The 15,089-nt window shown below is 42.6% G+C and overlaps 1 protein-coding gene across 1 annotated transcript in view; it reads left to right on the top strand.

Moving 5' to 3' along the window:
* Positions 1-15,089, top strand: part of PLCL1 (phospholipase C like 1 (inactive)) — an 88,851-nt gene that overhangs the window by 61,466 nt on the left and 12,296 nt on the right. Inside the window, exon 5 of the mRNA XM_010713408.2 lies at positions 1,302-1,411. Coding sequence (XP_010711710.1) covers positions 1,302-1,411 — 110 coding nt within the window. The remainder of the gene's footprint in view (positions 1-1,301; positions 1,412-15,089) is intronic.

The raw sequence follows: 15,089 nt of genomic DNA, 5'->3' as shown, positions 1-15,089 counted from the left end.
AGTGGAACTGAGCACTGTAGACCTTTCCTAGTTCTTCAGGGGACAAAGCAAGTCACCTGACTATTTTCTTTCTCTTATTCATGTGATTTGTAACTCTGTTGGCATGAGGCAGCTTACAGGGGAATCTTGCTTAAGGTACGATAATCTAGACTGTTTCCAAAGGAAGTGTTGCAGAGCTTTGTTACCCTTTTGGAACACTTGTGAGCGAGTGATGTTCTGCAGAATAAACAGTAGATAAACCTTGCATTGTGTGAGGTTGAACTTCAGTATTTCTCAAACTGTGGCTCAGCCACCTCCAGATTCAGTGCAGGGCAAGAGGAAGTCTACTGCCAGTTTTCCAGAAGAGCTTTGGGCAGGTTGATGCTGATTATAAGCCTGCCTCAGGGCATCAGGGTCTCTCTCCTTCAGCAACCTTGCTAAAACAACTGCTTTGTTCAGGTGTTCCTTGTCAGGTGTCTGTGGGGGTTTCTTTGATGTAATTTCAACAAAGCTTGAACTTGTGCGTAATGTTTGCCTTAAATCACTAGGGGAAGGAGAGCTACGAAACTGGAGATTGAACTGGAGATCCAACTTGCTTTCTTCAGCCAGAATGGGCTTCAGATGTTTTGGAGTGATTTAGTTTTAGGCCTTTGTAAAGTAAAAACTAATGGAACACAAGGAGCTCTTTTTTCATTTTCTCTTCATTCTCAGTAACCTCAGAGGAATGTTTGCAAACACTGTGCAAATCTCATAGAATTGGTGAGCTAGTTGGACTCGTAAAGATTTTTAATCCACTCCTGGATTTCTCCAGTTCTAGTATACAGCAACGAAATGTCACAATGGCCAGGGCTATGGTTGGAAGTCTCCATTCAACAGGCTGCAAGAACAGCAATCCTACCATTAGCGGTGTATATTCATGAAATTGTCATTGTGGAGTACAATGGTTTTTCTTTATGACTGTGATTAAGGTTAATAAGAAGCTGTGCACCTGAGCCTGTCTTTGCTGTGCTGCACAGGTATCTTTCACATCTGCCAGATTGTCTCGCAGGGCATCCATTGAAGGAGAGTGACAAACGGTCGTCTTTTATCACAGTATTTCAGCAATGCAGACTGCAAGCAGAAGCACTGGAGAAGTGTTTAAATGGGGAACAAGCGGTGTGCAAGGTTGCATGTAACACTGCTGTTCTGGAAGGTGCTTTCCAGGCATGGTGTTCCGATGGGGAAGAAAGGGGGAACATGGAAACAGGATGGAGGAAGTGCCAGCTGTGAGGAGAAAAATGCAGTCATAAAGGGGGTGATGCAATTATCTGGGTTTTTTTTAGGGATGGAATTCCATGAAGAGCTTCATAACCTTGGGACAAAGGAAGGTTTGAAAGGAAGAAAATTAAGCAAAGCCATTGAAAGCTTTGCATGGAATATCACAGTGCTGAAGGTAAGCACAGAAAACACTGCCTTGTGCCTCCTATTAACAAATCTTTGGTCTTTTTAGCTTGTCACTCCCAATTACTGAGCATTATTGTATATATTTAATCACAACTATGGTTTGGAAGTTGTGGAGGGGAATTTACATAAGCCTACACAAAGGAGAAAAGATAGCTCATGAGTTTGTGTGCTCACAGACCCAATTTCATTTCCTTTTTCTGCCTTCACACACCCTGTATGTGACCTGACGCTGGGTTTTGCACACTTCATTTGTAATATGAAGGAAAGGTGGGGAATGGGGTAGACTGTGATGAAAAAAAGCACACAACAAATACTGTAGATCCTGCAGATGTCAGAGATGTATTTCAGAAGTGGAGCATCATCTGAGTGGCTAAAAGAGCCTCTGTCCTGGCTGCACAGTGACATGCTGTGCAGTGAGCACTTTGCTCTCCAGGCTTTAGCGACAGGTTCAGCACTGGCAGCCATAAATTGCCATGGCAGCTGGACATCTGGGCCTGGGTGAAGTTGCCCCAGGACAGCCTAAGATGGAAAGAAGAGAGGATCTGGTGTAGCTCCATCAAATGGCAAGGAGAGGAATCCAGCCAAGCATTCAGCTCACACCTTGCTTCACAGCCCCATTTCCCACCTTGCTCTGATAGATCACATTTTGTTCACTCATGACCCTTTGCTTCCTCCCTGCCGCTCGCTCCCTCCACCTCCCAGTAGGTGTGTTGCCCTGTCTCTAGCCCCCTAGCATCTTTCCCTTCACAGGGCAGAGGGAATCGTTATGACTTTACTAATCAAATAGACATTGAAACATGACGTGCAACAGCAGTAGCAAGAGCAGCAGGAGGTGGCAGGCCTCTGCTTCTTTGAGATAGAAAGAGCATTAACAAAAAGGAATTGGGAATGGAGATGCTGAGGAGCAAAAATGGGTGGGAGAGGGTGGTGGTATGAAGGAAGGGTTAGAAGATTTGAGGGACATTTGTGGTTAATGTGTATGTTGATTCACTGTGAGAGAGGGAGGAAAAAGGGCAATGGAGTCAGCATAGGTACAGTTAATATAACCTCTGATGAAGAGAAAAGGCAGTCAGTTCAAACATGATGGAAGGGGCTGACTGACCTTTTCCACGCAGTATAATTAAGGTGAGTAGCTACAGAGAACAAAAAAATGCACTAGGCAATTGTGTACATCATTCTGAATGCCTTTAGCTGTGTTAGGTAAAATAAATGCCTCGCATTGAGCCACTGTACACACAGCCAGGGCTACTTAAAACTTACGCATTTTTAGATGCTTGTCAATTTAGATGTTCAGCTTTCTGAGATGATCTGTGATTAATGAAGATATGAGTTGGGTATCAGGGAAACATTTCCCATGAAAAATATTTGCTACTTAACACATACTGTCATGTATCAAAGAACATTACAAACATTTAGTCAAGGTAAAAGAATAAATTGTGCATAGTTTCTAAGCCACAGCCTCTTGGGTTTATTTACTTACACATTAAAGTGCCAACCATGTTGATTGCAGCTACTGTTGATAGAAGAGCACGAGAAACAGCTTTTCATTCGTACTGAATTTTGATTCATCAGTGCCACGAGGCAAAGATGAAAATGTCTGTACTTCAGATGTTTGATATAAAACAGTTGATGATTGTTCCTTTTTTAAAAAAACTTCTTTTGTTCTCTTAAAAAGTATGTATTTCAGTAACCCTGCCCCTAACAAACCTATTGCTGGTTACAGCTGCATCTTGTGCGGTGAGCTGGTGAGAGGGGAGGTGTTGATGAGGAGAGACCAGCAACCTTTTCCCAATAAAACAGAGCATCCTTTGCATGCCCATTCTCAGGGTGGTCATTACAAATGCATTTCACTATCAGTTGGCATAGAGGTAAGAAAAGAAAAACAGCCTGCAGTATCTAGCAAACGCATCAGATGAATCATCACTGGGTGAGGTGAGAGAAAGGCAAAATATCTCTGGGAGGAAACTTCTTCAAGTGCTTAGAGTTGTTGGAGGCAGTTGTGTTATGCAGCAGTACTCAGCATTTCCTGCAAGCTTGTGCCCATAAGCAATAATAGCTGTTGTGCTTGCATGCTTGCTAAATGATTAAGGGTCTTCCTAGGGTAGTGAAGGAAATGCACATTTAATTAATGTGTTATTTATAAATATTAATTGCAATAGGATAGCTTGGAAGTCAGAGGGGATGCAGTAAAAAAAAAAAGTTCCAGGCCAAATCGTGAACTAGTAACAGAGTGTAAAATAAAAGTACTTTTTATAAAAATCACAACTGCAAGCATTCTTCCTGTTCCAAAATACCCAGGGTTATTTTCTGGGAGGTATGTAATGAGGGTGAATCAAAACAATGTTATTTTCTTCTTTAGTTTATATAAACACGAATACGGATTAGAAACACCCATCATCAGAAGGACAAGCTATTTACCAGAACATAAAGATATTGGTAAGAACAGGGACATGACAACTCTATGCTAACAATTCAAGTCCTGATGTTTATTATTAAAATGTTATGTCTTTCTGTTTGGACCCATGTTGTGTAAAGTAGCATTACACACACAGTTGGTAATATTGAGAAGCACAGTGTAATTACAGTAGGTGGAATAATCATTTTCTCACAGCATAATTAGTCATTATAATCTCAAATGTAGTCTCGTTTTCATTTTTATTTCTGTGCACCTCTATTTCTATTTTTCTTTTGTACTTAAGTACTAAAGTGCAGAGGGTAGCAAGAAACATTCTGTTTATCACATCATGTGAGCCATGGTATTACCTAATGACCCTGCCAAACTGCTCAGCTTGGGTTTGCCACAAATTCACAGTTCATTTTGATGAGGTATTTAGTTGGTGTTAAAATAACTAACCACACGTATCTCTGAGTGAAGGGTTTCCTGTAGGTATGTGAGTGTGTAGGCACCTCTTATTTTTCCCCGGGTGCTGGCTTTTGGGTCAACACATGTAGGTATGTGCAAGTAGCACTCATGTAGAGCTGACATGGGGCGATGCTGGATGCTGCCTCTCCTCGGGCCCTCCTGTCCACTGCCTCTTCTGTGGGATTTGCTTCCAAGTCTTCTGTGACTGAAATACTCAGCATCTGATTTATGTGCAAAGCATTACTTTAATGGCTACTTTGTGAGTTTTTAAGATTTTTTGGGGGAGGAGGAAAGGGAGGAGGATGGAAATGTGGCCTTCAAAACTACTCTCCTTGCTGAGGTGAATGTGCCATGGGCTGCCTGGAGGTATTTGCTCGGGCATGGAAACTGGGATCCACCAGAGTGCCCAAGTCCATGAGATTTGTGTGTGTTGCGTGGGTTCAGATATAGTGCTCTCACATGGATGTGTTATGTGTGCAAATGTATTTTCCTGGGCGTTCGTGATCAGCACGTACACAGTCTAGCAATAATGTCCCCAAAAAACTGCCTTTGTGTTGATGGTATCTATCTGGTTAGTTAGCTTATCTACATGCAGATATTATTTACAGACAAGCCATGAGAAGACAAAGTGGCATTTACTGTTTTGATCTTCTTCAGAAGGAGAAAAACAAATATTTGAGTTCGATCTCTGCTCTGGAATGTGTTCATGTTTTATAAATATTTTGCTGTCTGTGATAGGGTTTTGCGCTTAGTGCTGTAATTGTATTCTTATTAGTGTGTATTATTAGGACTCCCAACTGTTTTTGTGTGCTGTTTGTTATAGCACCTGACTACAAGACATCAAGTGGTTAAATTTTCAAGGATCATTTAATCACTTGTCCATCAGTTCGTCTGCTAATTATGTTGCATTTAAATTACTGCTGATTCGATTTATTAAGAGAAAGGTTGCTTTGTGCAGAAGGCATGCAGTTATTAAATTGTTAGTGCAAGTCAGTCTTTGAGGGAGAAATTCTCAAATTTATGATGTAGTCATCACCAATGTTGGCTCAGGTGTAGCAGTGTTATGCAGTGAAACTGCACAAAATCCAGTTCTGGACCACCACTTCCATTAATGCTTCTTTATCACAGTTATTTATTACAATGGAGTAATCAGCCTTTGGTAACTGGAGACCTGCAGCATCCAGACATCTCATTTGGGTGGCAGAACCCCAAGTGAGCACCTGAAGGCTTCTTGGAGAAGTAAAAGATGGATTTCTGAAATATGTACATGCAAACAGATGAATTCTCACTAGGCTTCACTTCAACTGAACTGATTTTCACATCTATAATAAGGTGTCAATTTTCTTTAGGAAGACAAGCAATGTATCTGACAGTGACTATAAATTGAGAATTCTTACAATGGTACCATGCAAAGAGATGCTGCTGATCCTTTGGAAGAACAAGGTCCTTTCACACAGTTATTATATCACAGTATGGCACTGTTTTTAGTGTGAGTTGTGCAGTACTCTAGAACCATCTGGTAAGAGAGATGTGTTTTTTTTCACACAGGTCTTTTTTCCTTTTTGCTGCTTGGCATGCAAAAGACCCCAGAGCAGCATGGCATTTTCAAGAAGACGTGTAGTTAAGCATGACTGTAGCAATGTATTCTACTTCATGTCATGCAACTGTTGCCAGAAGATTTGTGTGAGAGTTTACGCTCTGGTCTTAAGCTAGAACATGGTGAACTCACAAATACCTGCAAAGCTACTGCATTCCATGCACCGTGTACTTTTTTTTTCCCTTGTAAGTCAGTCATGCCTTTGCCTCTTCCCAAAGTATCCCCATATTTGCTGTCCTTGCTCTTTTTAGCACTTCTCTGGGAACATGAGACCTTGGTACTCAGTCTGCAAAACTGAAAAAATAGATGCAATACACACTGTAGTGGCTCAGCAACAAATTCTTCTGATTTCTGTCACCTTGTGACAATGATAGTCTTGCAGGAGCAGTGTGGCAGGAGTGGTCTGTGTGGTATGAAGCGTTCACACCTCCCTTCAAATGCAGAGCTGGGTATATTATTCCATGTTTACTCATCTGCAGATCTCCCTAGATAAATATGTTTTGAAAGTGGTTCCCCTGAAGACTCATTTTCCAGAGAGGTTAAATGCTTTTGTCTCATCCTCGTGTGGCTTGCATTTCCATCATTGCTGCAGTTCAGAGTGTTGTTTCAATTTTTAAACCTCCCTGGGCGGCATAACCCGGCTATTCCTGAAGTGCTGCTGCATTACCAAGTCTGACTTGGCTGCAGTTCTTCCAAAGGATCAGCCTGCTGTGGGATGACAGATGCGAGGAAATGCTGAGCCTGTCTAATTATTTATGTAGTTGCTAGATCAGGTTTGACTCTTACACATCAAGTTAAGGACAAAAAAAGGGAAAAAAATAACATGAAATGGTTGACCTAGAAGGTGCTAAAGAGAAGATGAAGGTCCAGCCAAGTGAACATCCACTTATTCTTGTAAATATCAGTCTGCTTAATTTGATTCATTTTATTTAAAAGTAAAAAGAAAGGTGGAGAAGGACAAAGTTGCTTAGGTCGCTGCTTCCTGAGCATGTGAGGAGGTTAGAAGAACAGAATGGAAGAACGTTTCATTTCCTGGGCCCTTCATGTGGCCTGAAGATGGTGGCAAGTATGGTGGAGGCTCCAGATTTCAGGAGGCAAAGCCTTCCTTGAGTCCTGGGGACACACCTGTGCCTACTGAGTTGTGTTTTGTAATTTTTCTGGGATAGGGATTTAGAGACCTTTCAATGATAGAATTACAAGATAGAGATGTAACAGTGTGTGAATTCCACACAAACTTGTTTTAATCAGCATATCTTGTAGACCAACAGACCTAAACCATGTAATTACTAGGTAGATGGATCCTTCTTGTATTCAGCAGGATACTGTTCTCTGCTGATTAGGTTGGTAAATGCTGCCTTGAGCTCTCCCTTGTTCTGCAAATAGTACCACCTTCTGCATTTCTTGTCCAAACTTGAAAGTAGGAATGCACCTGCCAAGCACCAAGATGGTGGGATCTTGGTGTAATTTGTCAGTTGCATCTGCAAACTTTCGAGGTTACTTGAACAGTGTGCATCAGTATAAAAGGATTGTAATCCCAGTCTCTACGCAGTACTGGTTAATCAGCTTGAATATCCTGTTCTTCTTGGCTGTCAGCCACGCTGCAGGAGCATTGCTCTGGGGAGGATGTAGTTAGCAGTCTCAGACAGGTAATGTGTGGTCTCTCTGCCCAACTGCTTTGTGTGAGCTTTGGAAGTTCTAATGGTGTTTCTGACCAGGCCTGTTTTCTTGGTCAAATTAAATTTCAAGACACAAATATTCACATTTTTAAAGTATATGTGAAAGCTATCCAGGTGATCTTAAATCTGCAGGTAACAAATGCTGGCAAGGGAAGAGACTGAGAGGGGATGGGAGAGCAACAACTGCCAGGGTTAACAGCTCTGGCTTCTTCGTGACACCTTGAATTTCTAAAGATATGTGTCAGGATACCAAGCCCAACATGGCTTTCAAATAGGCATGGTTTGTCAAAAAAGAGAGACTTCATCCCATGTTAGTCAGTTATTTCTTGGGGTCTTATTCACTACTGACATGGCAGCAGTGCTTTGCTGGCTGGCAAGAAGCAATGACCCAGACATTCAGAGCAGGCAAAGTAAGAAGCTGTCAAACATACATGCAGAACAGCAGTAACACTGAGACAGGAACAGGTCAGGGAAGTAAAAGATGATACAAAATGCCTACAGTGATGTCTTGTCTTTGCCTGGTTTTCTTGTGTTTGATTAAGATAAGCCAGAGAGAAGTGGCAAGCAGTCTTAGGAGGTGCCTTTTATTTACAGTGACGTGACAAATTGCCAGAAGCTGTGGATGTGAAGCAGGACAAGGTGCATTGTGCTGCCATGATGGTGGTGGCAGGAGGCAGGGCTGGGACCTGTGGGGTCACTGTGCCTCATGCCCCTCGTGCCACAGGCACCTCAGTGGTACAGGTGGGACCCCCCCCTCCAGCAGGGGGTTGGCATGCTAAGAACTCCATTTATATTTTATGATTATAAATACATATATTATAAATATATGTGTTTTTATATATATATATAAATAGCATGTGGTGTTGCTCACCACCACGCTGTCTGTTATACCCATGTGTCAGACTCCCCCCATCCTTGACCTGGACTAGACATGTCCTGGCTCAGAAGCTGTCTCATTGCACTCTGTTTCATGTGAGCTTGTTGCTGCAGACTCTCAATGACACTCCATGGGGTGGCCGCATTTGGGAGCTGGCACTGCTCTACCCTGTGCTGCAGCTGCTGCAGGCTTTGTTCTCTGCAAACCTGTCACTGTTCTTAGTACCCAGGTGTGAAGACCAGCTTCTGTCACGTTTGTAGGCCATCCTGTCTGAAGACTGTGTAACTGGTATTAGTAATCCATAGTGATCAGGTGACAGTGTGTGAAATAGAAAGAGAGCTTGTGCTGTGAGTACTGGTTGCCACTGGTTATCAATAAGGTTATCAGTTATGAGGTGGTTATTTGAAAAATCAACAGATACACTTACAAGAGCTGCTGCAGCACATATGCATGCCTGAACAGAAATGAGCATGAAAACAGGCTGCAATAAGGAAAAAGCAAATAAAAAAAAAGTAGTGACTGACTGACTGGAATAGCATTTGTAGGGGGTTCCTCGCTGAAGGAGGCTTGTCAGTCTAGGTCAATATCATCTGCCATCCTTTGAAGAAGGTAGTGATAGAAGGAACTCAAGTGGAGCAGGAACTTCTGCAACTTCTTCCTCCATTGCCTCCCCTGCACTGTTGCCATTTCCATTCGAGACATCAAATATCAAATAAACAGGATATCAAAGGCTGCTGTGCCCAGTGGTGGAGTTAATTAACACAGCCTGGAAGACGTGGAAGTGTCTGACGTGGAATATGTGCTGATCTGACAACATGACCTCATTCAGAATTAAAAGGACTGTAGTGAAAGTAAAAGTTCGAGCAGAAATTTGCACATTTCATCCTTTGATCTGTCACTAGCTGAGCAGACAAATAATGAAAAGAAAGGAGTGGCTGCCTCCAATGTGTTGAAGGCTGCAGTGTCCTATGGTACCTTGCCTGGATGATGATTCACAACAGTGAAGAAGTTGGTGGCCTCCTCCTTTGCTCTCCTACATACTGTTGGTTTTGTTTCAGGGTAGTCAGTTAAGCAATGGATGTTTTTCCTGTGCTGAGACACATCAAATGGAGCCTTTCTTCTTGGACATAATTGGTTAGATTCATCTGTAACAGTGTGAGCACTGAGTACTGCTTAGGAATCTTCAGTTCTCTCCTTATGCAACTTAGAGGATTCCCGATACCTCTTAAATAATAGAGAGATTCAGTTGCATGGTTATTTGTTATTGAAAGAATGTGTTATGTTTTAAATGACTTTGTTTCTATTTTAATCTTTAGTTCTATTTTAATGTGAGTTTAGGAAGTTCACACTACAACTGAGGATTTTCTGTTGCTGGGCTGATCTCGTCCCTCCCAGCTGACACACGTTGCTGTTTCTCGTCTGTGCAGAGATGAGACTGATGGTGCCTGGCAGGATGTTTTGCCTTCGTTGTGTTTTAAATTGTTGAATGCCATTGCAGATCAGCATCATGCATCCTGATAAAGGTCTAGCAGAGCTGGGATAGCTTCAGAGCTAAGAAAGGCAGGTAGAAAATCTCCTTTTGTTTTTCTGTAAACATGGAGCTAACCTGCATCAGCTCAGTTCCTTGCCTGAGGTAGAATAACCCACAGGGTTCTGGGAGGATTTTTACCCCAAGTGATTGTGTTCCTAAGCTGTTAAATTCACTGCTTCATTTAGACATGGGGCTGTGGAGCTGTGGGGGAGCTTCTTTCGGCAGCCTGTGTCTGAGCAGAAGGCTCTATCTCATGGTTGGCCATCCAGCGGAAGGGCAGGTGGGAGCTGCTGCTGGAAGCCTCCAGCCACAGTTAATTTTCCTGATTTTGTGCAAGGCTGTTGAGTATCAGAGGGAAGTGGAGCACTGATTTGTACATGGGGAAGGGCCATACAAGACTTACATGTTGCTCTTTTTGTTTGCTTACTGTTAAGTCTCAATAATATAGTTCTTCAGGAGCATAAAACCTGTGCTAGTCTGGAAAGCTGTGGTTTATCGTAATCTTTGGTGTGTGCCAGAAGGTTAACGTATTTTTAAAACTGCCTTTGTTGTGTGTATCTTGAATTCCTTGCTGCAGATCACATACCTTTGTATGAGCGATGCAAAGTTGACTGCCCCTTTTGTTAGGTGAGTTGCATGACACTGTCTACAAAACCGTGCTCCCTTCAGGGGGAATGAGTGTCTAAATGAAGCTGATTCTAGAGGGGTCTCAGGAGATGATGAAAGCTGCCTTTTGCTCCATTGAAACTTCCTCTTCTTCTGTTGCTGAGAGGTGCTTGGTTTTCCCTGGCTGTCAGTGGCCTCAGTCAAGTCTGGTAATGTACTTTGTAACTGTTTTACTGAAGATGGGGGATAGCATACCTCTTTATGAATAACAAGCCCTTCCTTCCTCCCTCCTGGGCATACACAGAAATTCTCTCTGCATTTGTTGGTACATGCATGATCCGACTGCTAGCAAGGACCTTTGTCACTTGTTCTGCATTTACATGAGTGCATGAGCCAAGAGAGCTGAATTCTGAATCCAGAAGGTAGTGACTTGCTTGTGTGACCTTCTTCACTTCATTGTACCAACCCATCTTCAATTTTCTGCCTCCTTACACTGAAATCAGAAAATACTCATCCACGTTGCTAATATATTCCAAAATCTGTGATCAGTGAAGTGGTGACATTTAGCTCAGTGGTGATATTGATATTTATTTTTTTTTTTAAGTCTAACCACTGGTTGTTGAGTAAAGACTTCCATGTTGACATACACATTTATTGGCAATGTGGATCTGCAGGGTGGACTTGGGCGATTAGTTAAAAGCTACAAACTTTGTCAAGGGTATTCTGCAAGATCAGGCATTGCATTGTGGTTGTTCATCACAGTGACCTTGTTAGATCCTGTAAGCCCTAACCATGGCAGGTGATCCCAAGAATCTGTGCAGATGCTGTGTAGCAGTTGCTTGAAGAGTCAGAGACTGAAGTGCTTGCAGGTGGAAGTAAGCTTTACTCTAGGAACAGTAGATTGGAAAACCACGATCTTTTGTATCCTTGTAGTTGTCATATCCTTGACAACTGCAGTTTTCTTTTTTTTCCTTTTTTCTAGATCATAGAATGGCTTAGGTTGGAGGGAACCTTACAGATCGTTTAGTTCCAGCCCCCTGCTATGGGCAGGTTGCCACCCACCAGATATGGCTGTCCACACCCTTGTCCAACCTATCCTTGAATGCCTCCAGCAAATGGCACATCCACAGCTTATCTGGGTAACCTGTGCCACTGCTGCACCACCCTTTAAGTAAAATAATAATAATAATATTAAAAACAAATCTGCCTAACATCTAACCTACAGTCTTTGGAAATAAAGTGCAAGGTAATGAGCCCTACTGGATCCAAAGGCAATTCCATCTCCTATGGATCAATTCCCAGGTCCAGGTAATTTCCCACTTCAGAGGATCCTATGGGATGCATTTGGTGAGAAAAGCTGAGACAAAAGCAGAGATTTTGTTGCTGTGGCAGCTTCTGTTTATTTTTAGGTCACAAAAAGATGGCATTACTTATGTCTAGCTGTGTATGTGTGAGAGCAGACTAAAGAGACTCATCAGTCAATGTTAAAAGAGTAAATTAAAAAGCTCAGTGCCCAGGGTCGTCCATGTTACAGGTCAGAAACAGGTTCCATGTTGCCAAGAGAAGCATTACAGATGCATTGCGACTCACTCTGAATTGACAGAGCTAGCAGTGACAATAATGCTCTGCATGTTCTCACCTGGTATCAGCTGAAGTCCTGTGCCTTAGTGTGTGGGGTCTGGTCATGCTGGTGTACCAAGCAACAGAGAGGAGGAGAGCCAGAAGGTGATGAAAAAGCACCTGAAACAGACGTGTATTTGTGCAGTTTCCTTTGGGATGGATCTCTGCGCCATGCACCAGGACTTAATTTTGAGTCTAACTTTTTCAGGCCATCTCTATGAGTAACATGAAGAGGTCTCCAAAGATCATTCGCAAAGGTGGTTGCCCTCAGCACACTCTGGATGTCTCTTGTCTTCATTTTGTAGACAGTGATCTTACAGTCCTGTCTGGCAACTAGTGATAGATATAGGACTCAACTGAGGTCCATAATCTAATCACGTTTTGCTTTGCTGAACAAAACTCAGATGAGCTGTTAAAACAATGTGTACTTGTGATCGTGAGTTTGCGTCCTCCAACCCTGGTTTACATTTTCAAGCAGTGACGAAGGTGGTGGAAGTTGCACAGCTCAGTTAAAGGGGCCCAGTTTAGCAGTGAGAGATAAATGAACTGAGTCTGGAAGCACCTAGCAGCATCCAGTGTACAGGCAACTTACTTCAGGGTGACTTGGTGATCTGAGATTGGAGAACATAAATTTCCCCAGTGCAACTTCTCCAGCTCTCACCCAAGTAAACTTTGGAGGCGTTTATGTTCTCTGTAATGGGTTTAAAAGTTGAATTTAATTTTGCTGAAAGTCTCTCATTTTCAGTGGCATGGCATTGTAGTGGGTTGGAAATTGTTTGATTTCCTCACTGACATTTTGGGGGAATGAGTGTGTAAATTAATACTATAATCTTGTCTTGTACCATTGTTTTTTGTGCTTTGCTCACTTGATTTGCTTTTTGCCTCCATTTTCATCTTTCACAGAAAGTTCTCACATCTTGTGTCTGACCTCTCCTGATTTTCATCTTCCTTCACAGTCACTTTATTTCAGTAGTTCTTTGCTGAAATACTGACCCGGGAGGGGTCTGTGTGCTTTTTACAAAAATAACCTTATGCACTCTTGTTTGTACTTGGTTTCACATCTGCGCTGCAAGGGACAAGCTGGGATTCTCCCAAGGCAAACAAGCTATGTTGCACATAGGTCTCATGGATGCTGGCAGATAGCAGTCTTCTTGACCTCTGCTTGGTGAAAAGTGAGTGGAGGAAATGGCTCAGTTCTGCTTTTACTGAGGTCACTGGCAAACTGGCCTTTGACTTCAGAGGACTAACATCTGAGTTGGCAGGGATCAGGTGGATCAGAGCATTTACTCTGGTGTCTTTACAAAATCTGTTTCCTCCTAGCCATTAGATTCTCCTCCACCCCTCCTTACCTTTCATATGATCTGGAATTTGTTGTTTCAGCTTAAGGCTTTCTGCTTCAGTGTAAAATCCTTTATCATCTGTGCTGTTTTGGAGCAGGTTACAGACAGGCTGCCCGGAGCACCTCAGGTGAAGTAGAGAGAGGGTTTCATGTCCCCTGTGTAGAAACAGGGAGCTCTGGCAGTTTCTGTAATTCCCACACCCCAGTCAGTGAGTGATGTTTGCCAGGCACCAGAACAGTGGGTCTGCAAACCATACAGCTCCTAAGAAATCAGTGCTTGTGGCGGTGAGATGAGAATGTAAGGAGCTGTTTCTAGGAGCAGGCCCCATATAAGAATGCTCCATTACTTGTCCAGGAACTGCACTCTGAATCTCATTTCACCTTAATGAGATTGTTTCAGTTAGCTGGAAGCACAGCTGCAGGTATTTTTCTATCTGCTTGCCCTAAGCAGCAATCTAAGGTGAGCAGGCACTATTTCTCTGCATCTCCTCTTAAAACCTTCTTTCCAAAACCTGAAAAAGTAAACACAAAATTGCCCAAATGCCAAAACAGCGTAGGTACCCATTGTTCAGTCCACATGTGAGAAGGTTAGTAAAGCCTTTACAGTTTCTGATGAATTTAATGGATGTTTGGAGTTGTTTGTGACAAAGGACATGATTTGAGCATTAACTGTGGTTTGCAGCCAGTGTGACAATGCAGAGAGCATGGGGGAGCAGGGAGGTGGGGGAGTGCCAGCTATTTCCAGCCACGTGTTTTGTTCAGGGCTTGTCTTGCACAGGTGTCCTGTGAGCTGCAAAATGTATATTTTCCTGCATGTGATCCTTTTACTTAGAAAAATGAAATGCAAGAAAAGTCTGCTCTTGTGGCTTCATTTTTTCCTCTTCTTTTGTTTTTGCTGACCCTCTCCAGGCTTCTCTAGAATTACTAGCTGGTGCTAGTACGTGTGGGGAGTTTGTTTTTGTGACAGGAGGAGGACCAACACAAGTCTAGACATATGCTTAGACTTCCATCTAAAGAACATGTATCTAAAATAATGCCCCAATTTCTTTAATGATATGAGGTTTTCTTGGTATTGATTGTACACTCTGGGGCTTCCAACTAGCTGTTCAGTTTCAAAGTTATCACCAGAAAAAAGGCAGGCTCCGAGCAAGGAGGGGTTGACAGCCACAGTCCGTACATTTGTGCCTGTGCATGGAAGCTGTCTGCAAGAAACAGTGCCTGGAAGACACTCAAACAGTTGAACTGCTCAGCATATTGCTAACTTCAAATTAATGCCATCATTTCTGAAAGCAAATTCCTGCTGCAGCACTGGTACAGACAGTCAGTGCTCACATTCATTGACTTTGACAACCTCGTATAAGGTAATTTAATTGAAATGCCCAGATGAGAGAGAACCAAGAAGTATTTTTTTTTTTAATGAAAATAAATGCCCACCATTTTTTTGCATAAAATGTTTGCATGAAGGAATAGGCTAGTAGCTGTACAGTGCCACTGATTTGCAAGAGCCCATAGATTTCAGTGGAGAGCTCTGTTTAAAGATCAATAGGGAACATAACAG

The sequence above is a fragment of the Meleagris gallopavo genome, chromosome 7 (genome assembly GCF_000146605.3).
Source record: "Meleagris gallopavo isolate NT-WF06-2002-E0010 breed Aviagen turkey brand Nicholas breeding stock chromosome 7, Turkey_5.1, whole genome shotgun sequence".
NCBI classification, from domain to species: Eukaryota; Metazoa; Chordata; class Aves; order Galliformes; family Phasianidae; genus Meleagris; species Meleagris gallopavo.
This window is presented reverse-complemented; position numbering and strand designations above follow the sequence as displayed.